Raw genomic sequence first — 18561 nt, forward strand, 5'->3', positions numbered from 1 at the left:
ATTTTCATTGGCTTCTGGCCCAACAATGTCCCTGCCTATTGGTTGTTACAGCTGCCACTCTTGTCTCGCCCCACCTTCAGGAACTCCGAAGAGGTACACCCCACACAGCAAGAGCAGTGGTGTGTGTAGTTCCGGCTACCCGGAAGAACTAAGCTGTTACACATACTGGCAACCGTGAAGCCGGCTATTTCTCAGCTGAAACTCCAAGTAGGAATAAAGTATCCTGCAGCCTTCACGACAGGACTAGAATTCTTGAGGGCGAGAGTGGCTGAAAAAGGGTAGCTGGTCATTTGTTTTTAACCATAAATTTTCTTTTACATTACTTTTACTGAAAGAAAACAATAGAGTGGGCTTTGGAGCCACCCAGACCTAATGGATCTGCAATTAGCTATGTAATTTTCAGTATTTTTCTATGCCCCAATTTCCTCATCTATAAAATGGGAGTAATAGTATCTATCATTTCCAACTGTTGAAGTTAATTTTATGTAAATACTATAGTGCATGGGCAACAACAAGGTATTAGAATACAGAAACATAACCTTTCAGGACTGTAACAATAAATATGCAGAGAGCCGCCCTTGGAGTTTTGTCATAATAGTGCTTAAGAGGGACTTTAGACACGTCTTTAATTTTGCAGATAGTAATTTAAGGTCCAACAGTAAGTCCTGATGCTGGCTTCTGAATCCAAGTCTTTACACTCATTCTTTCTCTGGTAATACAGTTTACTCTCAATGTGCTCCAAATAACTGAGTAAAAGGTGCCTGACACTAGCACTCTGTCTCCTATATAATAAGCCCTTTTTCTCTCATTCCCAACCTAGCTCTCAATTTACTTTATCTTTACTCTTCCCTCTCCCTGCTGTATCTAGGACACAGGACTAAGTGTACTTGGTTAATTTTGCACAGTGAAAATGGAAACACAGTCGCGTTCATAGTAGACAAAATATGAAGGGAACAGACTTGGGGACAGCTGTGAGGTTCTCAGTAATTCCCACTAGTCCCCTCACCTGGGGGTGGGGATGATTAGAGTTGGTTCTCAAGTTTCAGTGGTGATAGTATCAAGAATTGTGGAAGAAGAGCTGTCAGAGAAAGCAGTTTTATCTAGATCTCCACAGAAGCCAGAGGTTCTGTCTGGGGAGGGCAGCAGTTCATCTGACCACAGGCACCACTCTGGATCTTGGCTCCATCTTCCATCTTTGTATGTAAGACACTCTGAAATACAAAAGAGAGAGACAAGACTGATTGTGGGAGAGCAAGATTACTTATGTGTGTGGTGGGGAGAAGGTAGTGAGAATTTTAAATGGCATTCAGAAAGTGTAACAGGCAGGGTTCTGCAGGGGAGTGCTATATTTCAGGCAACAAAATGGTAGGTGCCCAGTAAATATTAAGAATGTACTTATTGTACTGACTTGAAGTTCTAAAGGATACAGTGACACATATACGTTATTCACCTGGTTGTACCTTGTCCTCTTTTGTAAGGCTAGTTGAGGAATGGTAGAATAACAACTAAGTTATACTGAGCTGGCGGCTCCTACACTCATGCCACAAACACCTATTGGCTGCTTGCTGTGTGCAGTAAGCACTGAGCTGGATGCTGTGGGGATACCAGTCAGTAACTACTACATCATGACCTATGTAACTTGTGTTACAAGTGGAGGATGGGAGGAATGTCAAGAGTTACTTCATCCCTCCTCTTTTCTGTAGCAAGCAAGCAAGCAAGCATCAAGCAAACACGAGCAAGCTAGCTAAGGCCAATTCATTAGTCACTGTTCTTCCACAACGTCTGACCTGTGACTAGCATATGTCTCAGCCTCGGGGAATTTTAACCCGTTAGCCTGCCTGGGAAACATCTATCCACAAAACTTGACTACCTTTCTCCCCAACCCAAAATACCACTGAGCACCTATTATGTGCCTTCACTAATTCCTACACAACCTTGACAGGTAGTAGCTATTTTTATGCTCTCCTTAAAACATGGAAACAGCTTCAGAGAAGTCAATTCCTGCCTATCTGAATTTCACAGCCTGTTTTTATGCCATCCCATGCTGCCTCTAGGGTCCAGGTTAGTGTATGTTTAGCAGCACTGCTCCTTTTTCCTCTCCAGGGCTCACTACCAGGAGGCTTTAAGGCCAAAGCCTTTAATACAGGGTGAAGATATGGGTTCAATTAAAAAAAAAAAAAGGGGGGGGGGTCATACCAACTTTATCAGAGAAACAAGGAACAAGAAGTGTGCATGAAATAATGTCAACGTTTCATAAAGGTACAAGGAAATGGGGACCCTCAGTGAAGGGTGCCCTAGACCCTTAGTCAAATTTTGGGAAAGTCTTAGCCTTCATCCACTTTTTTTTTTTTTGCCTTCATCCACTTTTAGGAAAGACAAAGTTGGCTAAAGCCTTGGTGAGGCAGTATTGTTTTTATAGCTTTAAACCATACACAAGAATGCTTTCCACTCAAAGCACATTTTTACTTGTAATCAGTATCAGCACACACTTCCAAATCTACCTTAGGGTTTAAAAGCAAATTTCCCTTGCACCAGAGATAGGTAGAAGATACTAAAAAGTAAAAGAAATAAGGTTTGTCATTAGCACTAAATGCTTCTGAGGCCCAAAAAAGTGGCTAATGGCACAGTAGGTAGCATGGAAATTAGGTTTATACAAATTTTCCATTGTAATTTAAGTGGCTTAGGTCTAGGATAGGGCTAAGCTTTTACCCTAACTTTGCTTGACAATGCCTCAATAGGAGATAGCAAGATTTCCCATCCCCAAGCCATCTCTTGAATCTGATAGAAACAAATAAACAAAGCCCCCACCTTTTAAACAACCCTTCTTTGTCAGGCCAAGAGAAAAACGTGAAATACCCGATACAGGAGTCAGTGCAGGGATGTGTCAACTTGGGCTCCACTAGATGCTCATTCAAGTAAAAAGACAGTGGAAAGAGTAAAGTACTCTAAAAGAAGGACCTAAATACATCTATAGAAGGCAATACACAACTACAGCCCACTCAATAACCAAGATTTCAAATGAATCCTTTACTAATCTCTATTGCTTTGACGATTGGTTACCTACAAGATTTTGGACCTTAAGTGTTGTATTATGTAGGCATAAAGGACTTCTAGCCAGAGGTGGGGAAAACAGAAGGGATGGGACTCTACCCATTTTTCTCTTACCAAATCCAACCAGAAAGCCCCAACAACAAAGTCCTTGCACCTCTTTTTCATAAATTATGGGTAAGACTTCTAATTCTCAAGAGTAAGGGGAGGGGTGCACGGAAGTAAAGTTGCTGGAACATCCAATTTGCTATGAACCTGAGCAGATCCAAGTTGGACTGGTTTAACCAACACCCTTTTGAGTCAAACACTAACTGCAGCCAGTACTTCTGTATTCTCGGTTGGCACCACAGAGCTCACTAGCCCCTCCACCCACACCTGTTTTCTCAACTTTTGGCTCTTGCTACGGTAAGGAAACAATGAAAAGTTGGACAGAAAAACAAAACCGTATGGTCACCATAGAATCAATTTCTAAACACTTTCAGCTTTATGCCCTTCTCTCAAACTTATACGTAAGCACAAAAGGTTTCTCTTTTCATCCCCTAGTATTAGAAGCAACTTTGATATTTGTTGCTTTTGCTCCTTTCCTTTAAAGCGTATCTGCTTCTCTTCTACTTGGGGGAAGGGAGAACAGGATGTTTACTTAAGAGCCAGTATCTCACTGAAGGATGGCCCCCTAGGAGACTTGTCTATGCAGCCTCAATGAGTTATTACTCAGCAGCTGACCAGACTTGTCCACACAGTTACTCATGAACAAGTATGAGGATTGCCCCCATACCCTTAAGAGTGCTAAACCCATTCTGATGGTGGTGGTACCATGTTTGTATCTGAGAAGGTAACTCACTCATTCCTCCTGTACAAGATTAGCTTAAATAAAAACTACTTAGTGGGAGAAAGTCAGGTATTTTCAACATGCTCAGACTTTCTTGGGTGGTAAAAACAGGAATCAGGTAGGCAAGTTAAGGTCCCAAGAGGGGATAAGGAAGAAAGGGTGAGCCAGATTCCAGAAGCAGACAGTATGGTGGTACACCCTACCTGTTGGGTGTGTTCTGAGGTCACTGCTATTTCTGCAGTGTCTGGTGACACATGTAGCTTCACGCAATCAAGGCTGCTATTTAGAGTGTTCTACCCTGCCAGTGACCCAGACCTGCCCCAGATAGAGTGACTATCCCTCTTTATTCCTTAAAGTCAACATTCCATTTATTAAACCTCACTGGGTTATGAAAAAGCTCTGGTGGTGTAGTGGGAATGGCATTTGGCTGCTAACCAAAAGGTCAGTGGTTCAAGCCCACCAGGTGCTTTGCAGAAGATGAGGTGGTCTGCTTCTATAAAAGATTTACAGCCTTGGAAACCCAACAGGGGCCACTGTGAGTCAGAATCAACTTGATGGCAGAGTTTGGTTTGGGTTATGAAAAATGGAGTAAGAGAAAGATTAAGTGTGGCTCTGTATTCCAGATAATAAATATGTAGTAAAAGGGGTGAAAGTGAGGAAAAAACTAGGCAGGAGGACCCCCCTCCCACCTCTACCCAATCTATGCTTGCTTTAAAATTGCTTCTTGGCTCACAGTTGTACAGCTTTTTGAAGACATACAAATAATCCACACAGTATACCCCACATCACCAACCACTCCCTGAACATCTTGATCTCACCCCACCCATTATCCCTTTGCAAAATTCAATTACACAAAGGATTAAGCAGAAAACCCACAAGGCCATGAAGATCTGAGAGGCTCAGACTGCCTTCAGTGACAGTGCGCAGAAGTCAAAGGGGACAGCTGGACAAGATCAATGTAGAGGGGAAAAGTCAACCACGCAACAAAGGAGACTATACTTTATTCAACTTGAAACAAAACATAGTAATATTGGAGAACAAAGAGATTTTTAAAAAATAAAAAAGGAATGGAAGAAAGTTTAAGTGGCCACAAGGAAGGGAAGAGATGGGATGGTCTGTGGTATCTCTCTGTGGGCTTCAGGTCTGTGCAGGCACACAAATCACACTCCCAACCCCTTATACTCAAAGCAAAAGCCAATACAATGGCATCTTCAGAGAGGTCTCCAGACTTCTCTTTCTGCATTCTGTAGCTGGCTTCACCTTCAGCCCTGGACAGTGATGTAGGGTCTTTGCTGGAGAAAATTTATGTTTTCAACCACAGGCCTGCTTCACAAAGGGGCAGTTTCGGCTCCTGGAGAAGGTCCCTCCTCTTTGCACTCACCAGAGAAGCCAGGGGCCCTTGGTCAAAGCCCAAATCTCAAAGAAAAATGTCAAACCTTCAGAACTAGTTATTTTATTAAATGATATTAATACACATTTCAAAAGGATTTCATTGTTGTTGCCTCTAAAGCATGTACTTATTTTGTATTCCACACCGAACACGTGAGAATATCAATCCAACAAATCTAATTTTAATCTTAACAGGCACTCCCGCCTAGTCAAAAAAATAAAAAATAGAAAAGGGAAAAAAGTGGGGGAAAAGCAGTAATTTACAGCAGCTCCAAAACAGTAACAGCTGAGGCTTAATTCTGGTAACTTCAGGATTTGATAGTGAATATTCTGCAATTAGAAAGTTTAGCATATTCACATTATCTAGATAGATTTGCTGAACCATTATATACCACAAACACGGCATTCTTGGGATCAGAAAGATTGAAAATCCTACTAGCTTTTCATTTTACCCTCCTTAGGAGCAAACCAAATTCAATTTACTCTCAACTTTTGGAAGGGAAGAAAGGAGAGGGAGAGAGCACTCATCTAAGGCTTATTGAAGAGTATACTCCTGCAAGATAGGTAAGAACTCTATTTCTGATACTGTATCACTGTGCTTGAAGTGGTACCAGTATATTCACGATCTCCACCAATTCTCTGTCTGTGATTTTTCAGTGAGCACCAAGGACCTGAGTAACAACTTCTCATATCTGCTTTCATATGAATCATGTCCTTGCCAAGACAAACTAAGCTATACTTTCTTTAAAAAATATCTTGTTTATTATTTTTTTTTTAAACTCATGTTGAAATACAAAAGTCAGAGTATGGTCACAGAGTTTTAAATCACAGACACAGAAAGAATAAAACCCCTTTGTTTCATGTTATGAATACCAGAATTTTCTGTTTTTGTTTCACTATAGCACATATATACATTGTTGTCTTCATTTACTGCTGTAGACAGATTTCCTTAATGTTAATAGCTGACAGTCACATACAAATCCTCACTTCCATCCTGAAACAAACACATTGAGGATTTTTTTTTTTTTTTTTAAAAAGAAATCACACACACACAAAAATAAACCCTTAAAGGTCTATCTTTTAAACTATACAACAAAGTCTTCCTTTCATTTATTAGCCATCATGCTTTTGAGGACAATTACCCTGCCCTGACAGTCAGGAAGCCACTTTCTTGACATCCCCATATTTTCTGATAAAAACAAATGGCCAGAGAGCTTTTTCAAGTAAACACTACATTTAGCTTACACAGAGCAGCAGAAAATTCACATTCTTTTATTTTAGAATGAAAAACATCCCACTTAGTTTCTCCACACACACACAAAAAATCTATTTCTGTTCTGAAGTCAAATGGAACTCTCCTTTCCCAATACACACACACACACACACACACATGCACACAGTATGTTTCTCCCCCATTCTCTCACTTTTCCCTAACAAATGTCTTAGAACTCAACACAACTATACTGTTGGCTTTGTTTTACTACACTACATACCCTATCCCACACACAAGATCATGGTAACATGCATTTTTATGGGGAGAGCTACAGGGCAGAGGCTTGAGAGGGTCAAAGAAAGAACAGTTGGCTTAAGACCAGATATGCATTAGGAAGATGAATGACTCTTCGCATCATAACCTAAGAACACATGACCAAACCAAATAACATGAAATAAACAAAAATTCTGCACATCTGGTTTGAGCTGCTCCTTATCTGAAAAGCAAACATACTGCAAGACAAAGAGACAAAGAATTGTCTTCTGTAATGACCTTTGCCCCCACTTTTATTATTCCTCAGGAGAAATCCAAAGCAATTCCCATACATCCTATAGTTAGTTCTATACTAACTAGGGAGAAAATGTATAAAACTTGCTAGGACTCCCAGAAAAACTTTACACAGTTTTACTCATTTAGCTGAAGATTCTCAGTGTTTACCCTGTGGTAAAAGATTAAATAATAAAAAATAGTACTAAAGCAATACTTGCTTTTCAGTGTCCCTAGACAGAAAAGTATAGAGACTCAAAGTGCAGTGATTGTCTTTTTCCAGAGCACTAGGAATACAGACACAAATGAGCAGGGGAAGGCCAGTAATTCTTTCTGATGGAAAATGGCTAAGGGCAGAGACATTCTTCATGTCCTGTTTGGATTGGGAGGTGGGAATAAAGCTTGAACCTTGAAATGTGATGGGATGCTATCTGTAATCTGGGTTTATCAGGCCCTCCTGTTTCTCCATAAAGGGAATACTCCCTTTGTTTCTAAGATGCATCTAAGCATATATATATGCTATATATATAAAAGATGCTACTGAACTTCTTCCTTTGAAATACCAAGGACAGGGGTGTATATAGAGCTGGTGGAAGGGGAAAAGATAAAGACAAATACTTTTCCTTTCTCTAACTTTTGCTGAAAACTACCAACTATCACTTACAGTAAGGAGATACTATGGGAGAAATAATATCTACTTATTTTTAAAAACGAAGATTGTTTCTTTGCAAAAAAAAAAATAATAAAAAAATACAGAGACAGTATTTTAGTTGTGCCTTTGTATCAACTGTCAACTCTAATGACTCCTTCTGGCCCAGAAGTGAAAACTGAGGAAGAAAAAGAAAGTCAAGAAAGAAAAGCAAGAGGCAACAGCGTGGTGCAAGACGTGCGAAACCACCTCAGAACCCCCTCCATTTTCTCTTGTTTACAAAGGACTGACAGGTCACATCACACCATGAATGGTTCCCTTCCCTAACTCTAAATATCGTTGTAGTCACTTATTTTAACCCTTGGAATTATATGCACCCTGTCTTGTTCATCCCACGGACAAAGAGAAACAATTAGGATAGAATGAGGTTTCTATTTCTTCAGTTACCTGCCCAGTATAATTTGAAGATGTTGATTAAAAAAAAAAAAAAAAAAAGTTCTTAGGAGAAAGGTAGAGAACTAAATTAAAACAGGCCTTTTAAAACAAAACAGAACACAAATAAACCTGACAAGTCCAAGGTCTCCCATATTTCCTCCTTTACAACATCTCTTGGCTGTCAGTAGGGCACAGCGCGCGCACAGGGGGAAGGAAGCCAAGCTGGTTACAACAGTTACTTAGCTGGGGACAGAAATTCCTCCATCAACTATTTGATAAGGCAAGCCCAAAATAACACCCCAACATTGCACATATGTTATTATCTGTACTTATGGAAATTTTATTTCAAATGTAATAATAATCTCCAATAAATGGGGTAAAGTAAGATTTGCTTTCCTTCCCCTCCCCCCATAACCAAATGAAGTGGCTTTGGTAGTGTCTGCCTTTTTTTTTTTTTCTTCTTCAATACGAACAGTTTGGGGAAGGTAGATAAGTGCAGTGGAAGGAGGACTTGACAAATGGAATAGTGAAATGTAAGCATGTATGACTTTTTAATTTGGAAGGGAGGCCCTTTGTCATAATGAAAAATAAAAAAAATCAAGGAGAGGAAAAAACAAATAAAACAACAACAGTAAACCAAACTCCTACTTCCAATGCTCTCTAGACTGTTCAAAATGCCTTTCCCTTGGTTTCCATCAGTACCTGGGAGGGAAGAATGGGCGTTTTGGTGCAAAGAACGGAGGTCCCCTAGCAAAAGGTGGCCTGGGTCTCTTTAAACTGTGGAACGGGTCTCTGCTGAGAAAAGGTTCCCTGGGCCGAAAGTCTGGCCGGGGACTCTGCAAAATCATACCACTCCGGCTGATGGCGTCTCTGTGTGTGGGACCCAAGGGGGGGCCACTGCTGCTGTTGCTGCCTCCCCCACCTCCTCCTCCATGGGCTGGGCCCAGGTGCTCCAGAGAATGGGATGGTAGGCTCAGGCTCTCACGCACACGGCTAAGGCCAGGGCCGTTGAGGTCCCGTTGGGTAGGGACCACGAGGTCCCTGGGTCCTGGGAGCACACCAAAATGCTCAGCCAGGGTCCCTTGAAGGAGGGAGCTATGGTCCTTGGGAAACACTGCCACAGCCCCTGCCACTCCGTGCTCAGCCAGTGGTGGAGTTGGAAAAGGGACAACCCCAGAGTGATCAACAGGGGGTGGAGGAGGGGGTGGAGTAGAAAAGGGGACTCCACTCCCACCACTGCTGCTGTGTTCCCCAGGGGGCGGGGGAGGGGGTGGAGTGGGGAAAGGAACACCACTGTGCTCTCCAGGAGGAGGGGGTGGGGCAGCATGGGCCAGGGCTGCCTCCTTTGTGAAAGGGTTCGAGAGATCCAGAGAGGGTAGATGAGTGGGTGCATCTCGAGAGAAGATACCACCATGATCCTTAGGAGGGGCAGGTGGGGCAGATGTTGGCCCCACTGGCTCTCTCTGGAAGGGTGTCCCATGCTCCAAGGGGGCCGGGGGAAGATGATGCTCAAATGTCGAGTTGAAACTGTTGGAACGAAAGCTGGTGACACTCTCCTGAAACTGGGGTGCCCGTTCCTTGTATGTTGCCGTTTTAAAGCCAGTGAGGCCTCCGCTGCCCCCACCCCCAAGGGATGTCAACTCAGAGGCAGCTGAGGGGCCATTGTCAAAAGAGCTGCCTGAGGTGCTCAGTTCAAACCAACCCACCCTTGAAGCCTCGCGCCCATGTCCTCTATTTCCCTTCCCAGGAACTCTGATGGACTCTACTGTCTGTATTGGCTCCCCTGACATCCTCCTATTGGAAGCATTATGATAACCCAAGGTTTCTATAGGGGCCCCTTTTTCTTCTGTACTATCAGGCAAGTCTAAGCAGGAGGAGGAGACACGGGTTTCTATACGGTAGTGCTCTTCTTGTTGCTGCTGATCAGTGGTGGTCAAGCTGGGCTGGGTGAGGTTTGAGAGACTGACACCATCATTTGAATTGCCCTTGCTGGGGGCCTGGCCAAAATGCTTATCATCTGAGGGCTTGCGTGAGGCGTTTTTAAGCATATTCTTAAACTCAATCGTCGACGTGGTGGAAATGGTGGAGGCCAGGACTTTCTCCACGCCTGATGTGGGTGGGCGGCCCGTGGGAGCGGCAAGGGTATTCTGCGGAGAGAAAAGGGAACGATGTGGGACTGGGTGAGGAGAGTCTGGGTACTGCTTCTGTGGCAAACTGAGATGCCCAGTGGTAGATTGAGACAAGCTATTGTGGTTGGAGTCAGGGGTGAAAAATGAATCATTCTTACTCGGTGATGGTGACCGGTCAGACCCAGGTTCATTCCCTCTTATGTTGAAGGCACCAAATAGCCCAGGGGAAGATGAGAGACGGTCACAGTTTTCACTAGAGTCCAGGAGGGCCCTTACAGATGGAGGGAAGGCAGACTTTACCCCAAATTCTTGGGCCCTGTGGCTGTAATTGGAAAGAATCGGCTGGTACTCTGTGGTGTCAGAAAGCTTGCTGGATTTCAGGATAGACTTGGCTGGTTTCTTCTCCAGGTTCATCATGGCAGAGGGCGGAGGCCCTGAATACTCAAAATCTCGGTAATCCTCATCTTCTTGGAAAGAAGTATCTGGGTAGAACTTCTCCTGTGAAGAGTCCATCAGGGAAGATGGTCTCTCCATTCCATCAGAAGGTTGCTTATAGGGAGATTCATTGCCCAAGCCAAAGGGTCGATATGTAGGTACAGAATTGGAGAGCTCCCGGGGGTAGCTTTCATCTCTCCCAGGGGGTGGTGATCTTGTACTGCTGGGTGTTGAGGAACCAGGACTGATGATCTTAGACAGCAAGGACATGGTATCTACACTGCTGGATGTGGGCTTGTCCATCATCTCATCCTGGGTGGGTGTCCCACTCCGTTCATCCCGCACAGGGGTTCCATCAATATTGTCCATTGAGGTGCTAGTGGGGCCACGCTGAAAGTCTGAGGGATGGTTCTCAGCTGGGGCACTGGATCCCAAACTGCTCAGGATTGGGATGTTTAAGTTTAAGCCACTGAAACCAGGATTACCTTTTAAGAAGTTGTGGATCTTCATTTCCAGGCTTGGGGAGGTGGACTCTGACTCCAGCTTTGGCTTAGAGATCTCTGAAGATTGGCACAGGGCAACTTCAGTAGGTGGGGCAGCAGGACTAGTACTGTTGTGGGTCCCTGTAAACCCCAGAGAGTTGGATGGTAGCTTAAAAGTAGTGCTTGGGAGTCCCGGGCTTTGCCCAATTGAGGGCTTGCTGGCTGAAGTTGAAGAGACTTCAGAAGTTGATGAATTAGGAGAATAGTTGAAGCTTTTGGGAATAAAGGATTGGGTGTTAGAAGGCAAACTTCTTCCCTTTATGCTGGAGATTGTGGTGTTGGCAGGCGAAGCTGAAGTGCTCTGAGATGCAGCTTCACTGGCTGGAACTGGGTTCCCAGTAACACTCTGCAGTAAGGATGACAGGCCTGTAGAAACAAAGATTAGAGGAGTTAAAAAAGAACAACTTCCTACCATACAATAACAACAATGTAGGCTAATCGGATATTCTCATTCCGGTGGGAACCAAATAAACATTAAAATCTAAGGCCAAAGGGAATCCAGACCAAACAAGCAAGGGCTAAATGTCATAGAAAACACTGGACCTATTTATCAATATAAAGAGAGAAAAATACTGAAATGTGTCCTAGCACAGTCCAGAAACAAGGCAAACAGGAAGGCAACAGGAAGGGGGAGATTTTAGTGTCAAAATCACTCACAGTTTAAGCAAGGCAAAGCAGAAAAAGAAAGGAGGCAAAAATTATTCTTAAAACAACACTTTAAGCCAATATTTCTTGCTGTCTGATCTGTGGAATTGTTTCTCAAAATGAAAACAGATACTCTGCTCTACCCTCTTTCCCACCTCTCAAACCATCCCTCAAAAGTTCACGTGTACTGTTATTCTCAAGAGAAATAGGATATGCAAATTTCAGAAATTTATTCCAAGAGGGAACACTTTTTTTCAAGAAGCATTTCTTGCTAGACTGGTGCTATTTTTGGGGAAACAATGCTTCTAACTATCAATTTTGCTTTTAAAATGGAGCTGTATCACCTTTCAGCCAAATAATAGATTGTCTTAAACAATTAACTATGTAAGACAAATTTGTATAAAAATGTTAAGGGGGAACTTAATTTGCTGTGTGAACTTTCACTTAAAACACAGTAAAATATCATTTAAAAAACCCAACCAACCAACCAACCAAAAAAAAAAAAACGCAGCTATAAAAAATACATAAATATACATCATAGAGATTTACAAAGCCAGACCAACAGGGACACTGATCCTTTCACTGGAAAACACACAATTCCCATCTACATGGCTTGGAATATTCAAGGATTATGCATCTGCCCGGGAGCTCTGGTAGCATAGTGGCTAAGGCACTTGTCTGCTGACCAGAAGGCTGGTGGTTCAAACCCACCAGTCACTCCTCGGAAGGAAGATGGGGCAATCTACTTCCATAGTGATACTGCCTCGGAAACCCAAGGAGGGGTCGCTATGAGTCAGGTCTGACTCGACGGCACAAAACAACAACAACAACATGCATCTGCCCAGGTTAACACTAATGAGATTCAACCCTACTCACTGACAGACAAAACCTCAGAAATACTGAGAAAGAAGTTTGGGGCAAAGGTTGAAGTCCACCAAAGCAAACTGCTCCTGTAGAAAATGTTCTAGAAAAATAGTTGACAAAGAAAAGATAGAAGGTCTTATAAATTTTTTTGTATTTTAGAACACTTACCCAATTTCTGGTCATAAATGAAACATTTTTACACACATTTCACCCAAATTTATAGCTTTTAGTCACTGAATACATTAAAACTATTCCTTAGTAATGATATGTAAAAGAAAATAATACTTAATCTGATACTTCAATTAATGTTTAGTTCTTCAAGATTTCAATTTTAATCTATAAATTGGCTAAGAGATTTATTTAAGGTGTGATGAACTTCAAGGCCACTCCACCCTTGTAACATTTTAAATTGTTCCCTACATCTAATGTTACATGGTTTTTATGAGAATATTACCCTCCTAAAAAATTCATGTTTCATTTCCAAAAAGTTCCCTGGTTATATCATTTTTCCCACTTCCCACCCCCAATAGTTTCAATCCTCAGTAGTCACTGTTGTTACCAAAACTAGAAGTCCTCAAGCATGAGAATATGATACATGATGTTATCATTTGATTTTAAAAAGGTATTTCAGCATATCTTTCAGATATTGTCGAATACGTTCTTCAAAAAACTTACTATTTGGTTTTCAGGCAATAGAGAAAATTTCCTCTCACCACTAAGTATTAGTTTTATTCGATCTTAACAAGCTATATTCTATGTTCCCTTGCCCACCGAAGTCTTTCTTTTATGTTGAAAACCTTTTAATATGTGCTGTGGATGAACATGATCAGAGTAAAGTTCTAGAGATTTCCTTTATAATCCTTGAGAAAATACATCTATTTAAATTGCTGAGCACAGTTTTTTTAAAAGCCAAGGAGAATGCTACTTTCCATAAAAAAATGAAAGGTGATGAACAATCTTTGTTATTCCATAAAGATTATTTCCTGGGTTTCCTCTTCGCAATTTTATTAGAACACACCTAACTCTGTTCAAAATTTTGCCTAAAAAGGAAACGGTTTAAGATGTAGGTATTGTAAATATATGAGAAACTAAAAATATAAGTTCAAGATTTTTACAGTAACTATAAGATGGTGACAGAAGACTGAAAAGGAAAGATCATTAACAATCTATTTCTCAAACTAATTATTGCTGAAATAAGCAGTTTAAAATATGCTGTAGTATAATCACCATAATTCTTTATTGTTGGTGCCAATATATAGGGGATATGGATAATAAAGAAGCTCTGGTGGTGCAGTGGTTAAAGTATTTGTCTGCTAACCAAAAGGCTGGTAGTTTGAACCCACTCCAAGGAAGAAAGATGAGACAATTTGCTTCCATAAAGATTTGTCCTATAGGGTTACTATGAGTCAAAATCGACTTTATGGCAGTGTGTTTAGTTTGGTTTTGTGGATAATAATTTAATAGTATTTACATCTATGTAACAAAAATCTTCTACATCCTAAGCCAAAATTTACTGTAACATGCATGCTTGGTTGATCTACTTACAGATTTAGTTTAAGGAACATAAAAATAACATGCCTATACTGGTCCTTATTCTTACAGACCATAGTTTCTCAACCTCAGCACTACTGACATTTTGGGCCAGATAATTCTTTGTGTCAGGGGCTGTTCTGTGCACTATAGGATGTTCAGCAACATCCTTGGCCTCCACTCACAAGATACAGTAGCACATTACCCTCCTCCTACTTTTGACAACCAAAAATGTCTCCAGACATTGCCAAATGGCCCCTGGAAGCAAAATCACCTCTGGTTGAGAACTACTGATACAGAGTAAATTGGTACATTGAAGATACTGTTCTGGTACATGTAGTGTACTACACAGGTATATTAAAGTGTTTAAAAAGGGTTGTGTTGTTATCTGGAGGGTATGAAAGAGCGCAAAGATAAGCTTTATGAAAATTTTAGAAGGAAACCGTGCCAGGCACAAAGTAGATAATTAGCAAAGCTGAGCAGAGAGGTTCAAGTGGGGGAGAGATTATAAGTATGCAACAATAAAAAAAGATGTACAATATACACCTACTCCTCACTTTTCAACATGGTTAAGTTCCAAAGACCAAGTCGTTATGAGAAAATCAGCATTATGACAAAATGGAGGATGATTACATCAGATCACAAAATGGAAGATGACTGCCAAATTATGCCACTACATAATTGCCAAACCACTAAGAATCATGGCCCACCTCGGCCATGTTACTGCCAGGTGTACATCATTAATGTGCAAAATAGTTAGAAAGATTTTTCATTATGGTCACAAATGTGAAATGTTAGGTAATGAGTTATTTGATAAGTAAGGAGTAGGTGTATAACGTTAGGACACAGAAAAATATCTATTTCATGTCTCTAAAAAGATAATTTTGATAGTAGATTGACCTTTCTTACTATCTTTAGCTTCAGTTAACATTAAAATAGGTAAACCTCAACATATACTAACCTGTACTAAGAGCTGGGACAACAACGGGAGCTCTGGTAGCATAGTGGCTAAAGCACTTGACTGCTAACCAGAAGGCTGGCGGTTCAAACCCACCAGCCACTCCTCGGAAGGAAGGTTGGGCAATCCTACTTCCGTAGTGATACTGCCTCGGAAACCCAAGGAGGGGTCACTATGAGTCGGGGCCGACTCGACGGCACATAACAACAACAACAACAACAAGAGCTGGGATAAATGCAGCCCCTAGGGGTATCATGGTGTAGGTGAAATAATACTGGACTCCACTCAAGAAATCTGCCTTTAAGTGTTGGCTTATCATCGAATAGATAGATGTGTGACCAACAGCAGGTCACATCACCTCACTGAGCCCTAATTTCCTCACCTGAAAAGGAGGGGATTAGACTACATGATATTTAAAGTCTCTTTTAGCTTTGCCATTTTAGAATTCTGTGAATGTCAGCTTGTAGATGATAAAAAGGAAGAGACTAATGAATAAACTGTATTGTACATTTCATGGCTTTGGATTCCTCAGAAATAGGAACCTAGGATTAAGCCAGAGACAAACATTCACAATTCAAGTCCCTCTGGCACATGTCAGTTTACCTTGCAGTGTAGGGGCTGACTGTGTCTGGGTTTTGGAAAGAGCAGACAGAATGCTCTCTGGGGTGATCTCCACCTTGGAGAGGATATTTGCCAGAGGGTTGTGAGATGTTGTCGTGGCAGGAGCAGGTGTTTTCAGGCCACTGGTGAGGTTGCTGGGACTTGTAGGAGTTCCTGGAGATGGTCTTGATGCAGGACTGACCCCTGGTGGCAGAAAGATGAACTCAAGAAAATGCAATTCAAAATGACTGAATTCATGACACTTCCCATTCACTTAAACCAGTTTGATATGTTTAACATAAGTCTTCTGTGACTGACTCACAAATGGTTCCGTATCATGGCTTACACAAAGAAAAGTATCTGAAAATAAGATTAAAATTTGCTGCTTTCTACTTGGGAACAAGCTTAGCATCAGTAAGTTATTTTCATATATATTCATTAATTTGACAGTTCCAGTAGAGAGAGACCAGGCATCCAATTTACTTTTTCTCTCTCCAATGCCACCTAAACTCGGAGTCTTGGTGACTGATTACAATGATCAGAGACATTAGCAATGCATAGCTCTGCCACTGAACAATTCCATGTGACTGGTAAGTTACTTGCCTTTGAAATGAGATTATGTAAGCAATGTCCTTTATATTTTTACCTTTTAAAATACTGGGTTGATGTCTACCAGGAAAAAAGGTATCCAAAAATAAGAAAAACATCTGATTTTTTTTTTTTAAAGTAGGAATAAGTATTTTATAAAGAAAATAAGCAAATGAAAAAAAATTAACTATACTGTTAGTCAAAGATTTGCACATTAAAACAAATGACTTCTTAAAGTTTAATCTGACAAAGATTAAAACAAAACAGGATTGGAGAGAGTGAGGAATAATGGCAACTTTCATATATTTGCTATACAAAATAGTACATTTTGGCAGATCAAGTTAGTAATTAACAGAGTAAAGAGTTAAAACTGTATAAACATCTATTCACATATTTACGATGAAATGATATTTACTTCAAAATAATCCTGAGTAGGTAGGGGAACAGATGAAGTAAGATTAGCCATGTTTATATTTACACTGTTGAAGCAGAGTAATGGAAATATGAACACTCTCTACTTTTGTACATATCCCATAAATATTTCCATTAAAATTTTCCTTAAAAATAAAAGCCCTACATATTTATCAATGCTTTTAGGGTGGGTTGTGAATAAAATTTTATCTTTAAGGTTATTACAGATTCTTTACAACAGTGAAAAATTAGAAATAAACTAAATGTCTTATAATAAAGAATTAGATTAATAAAATATAGAACACTATGTCGCTGTTAAAATAATACAGATTAAGTATTTAATGACTTAGAAAAATGTTCTTATATGTAGTTAATTTTAAATAGCCAGTTTAAAATAGTATGTGCAAAATACTTCAATTTCTGGGGAAAAAAAATGGTTACAAATATTTACTCCCCTAAAACATTCATATATGTGCAAAGGTAAATATAAGTGGTTCCTTTGGGATAGGAGGATTATATTTATTCTCTTTGCTTACCCTTATTTACTGATTTGTATAAAATGATCCATTTGTTGGCTCTGTTTTGTTATATCTAGGTGTATTTTTTTCATTAAAACAATACTTTCAATTTAAATAAATCAACAACAACAACATCAAAAAACAGACTGATGGTTCAATAAAAAAGATGAAAACTTACCTGTAGTTTTCATGACTGATGTCAGGCTGCTAAGGATGGAACTGATCTTTGCCAAATCCACATTAGCCAGGTTTGGCAAAGCCAATGCTGGGGAAGAGGACAAAAGAGACGTAGTCACAGGCTTTGGAAGAGGTGGGGTGGCAGTCATGGTAACAGGCACTGGGGTACTTGCAGAGGCCTTTGAGATCGTTTCTGCTGGTTTTGTAGGTACAGAAGTGGATACAGATGACTTCTCCACAGGTTTTTCCTTCCTGTCCTCCACTGTTTCAACAAAGAAAAGAGACAATATTGTATCTTCTTATTTCCAGGCCTTGCTTCCAGTATGAACCATATCCAAATTCCTCCTAATTTGGGTTTTTTTAAAGAGCACCATGCTCTAGAGAAAACATTACCTTCATGAATTTTTTAAAAATCCTATTCATAATTTATGAGCCTTTCTACTTTTAATACTTGCTTAAAATAAATTTCTTTTCAGAATTCATCTTTTACATTACTTTTTAAGGATTCCTTTGCATTTTCTTATTATTTGTGCATTAAATTTATACATTTCTGGAAGCATTTTACAGTTTGGAACACAATTGTGTTGTCTTTTCTTTTACATTAATCTGAGAGCATTCTAAGAAACAGAAACTGCAGAATACTTTATCACATAGTTATCCTTTAGCTCCATAAATTGCCCTGCTGGAAGTACAATATACAAAAAGCATTCATTTGAAACTTCAATGTTTTAACTCTTAGTGCCTTTTAATACTTTAAAGGCTATATGGAAAGTGTACTAAATTAAACAGAATCAAAATGTAAGAATAATTATAAAACTGGAAATGTCAGAGAAACAATTCACCAATCCATGTTAGTTATGAAAGTGTGGTTAACAAACTGGCTCTGAAGAGCAAGTGTAATAGAGAATAACGAATTCCAGTATAAGTGCCCTTCCCTTTGGAGCAGTGATGTCCAATAAAAATGTAATTCAAGGCATGTATGTAAGTTTAATTTTTTTTAGTAGTCATATAAAAGAAGAAAATAAACCAGTAAAATTAATTTTAAGAATTTATTT

At 40.2% G+C, this 18561-nt stretch overlaps 1 protein-coding gene across 1 annotated transcript in view; it reads right to left on the minus strand.

The window, feature by feature from the left end:
* Positions 1–8804: 8804 nt before the first annotated feature.
* Positions 8805–18561, minus strand: part of RPRD2 (regulation of nuclear pre-mRNA domain containing 2) — a 139674-nt gene continuing 129917 nt past the window's right edge. Inside the window, exons 9-11 of the mRNA XM_007950945.2 lie at positions 17508–17768; positions 15816–16016; positions 8805–11581 (exon numbers count right to left, since the gene is read on the minus strand). Of these exons, the coding sequence (XP_007949136.1) occupies positions 8805–11581; positions 15816–16016; positions 17508–17768 (3239 nt within the window). The remainder of the gene's footprint in view (positions 11582–15815; positions 16017–17507; positions 17769–18561) is intronic.

Source organism: Orycteropus afer, unplaced genomic scaffold (genome assembly GCF_000298275.1).
Source record: "Orycteropus afer afer isolate SDZICR_OR568_19922 unplaced genomic scaffold, OryAfe1.0 scaffold00290, whole genome shotgun sequence".
Lineage (NCBI taxonomy): Eukaryota > Metazoa > Chordata > Mammalia > Tubulidentata > Orycteropodidae > Orycteropus > Orycteropus afer.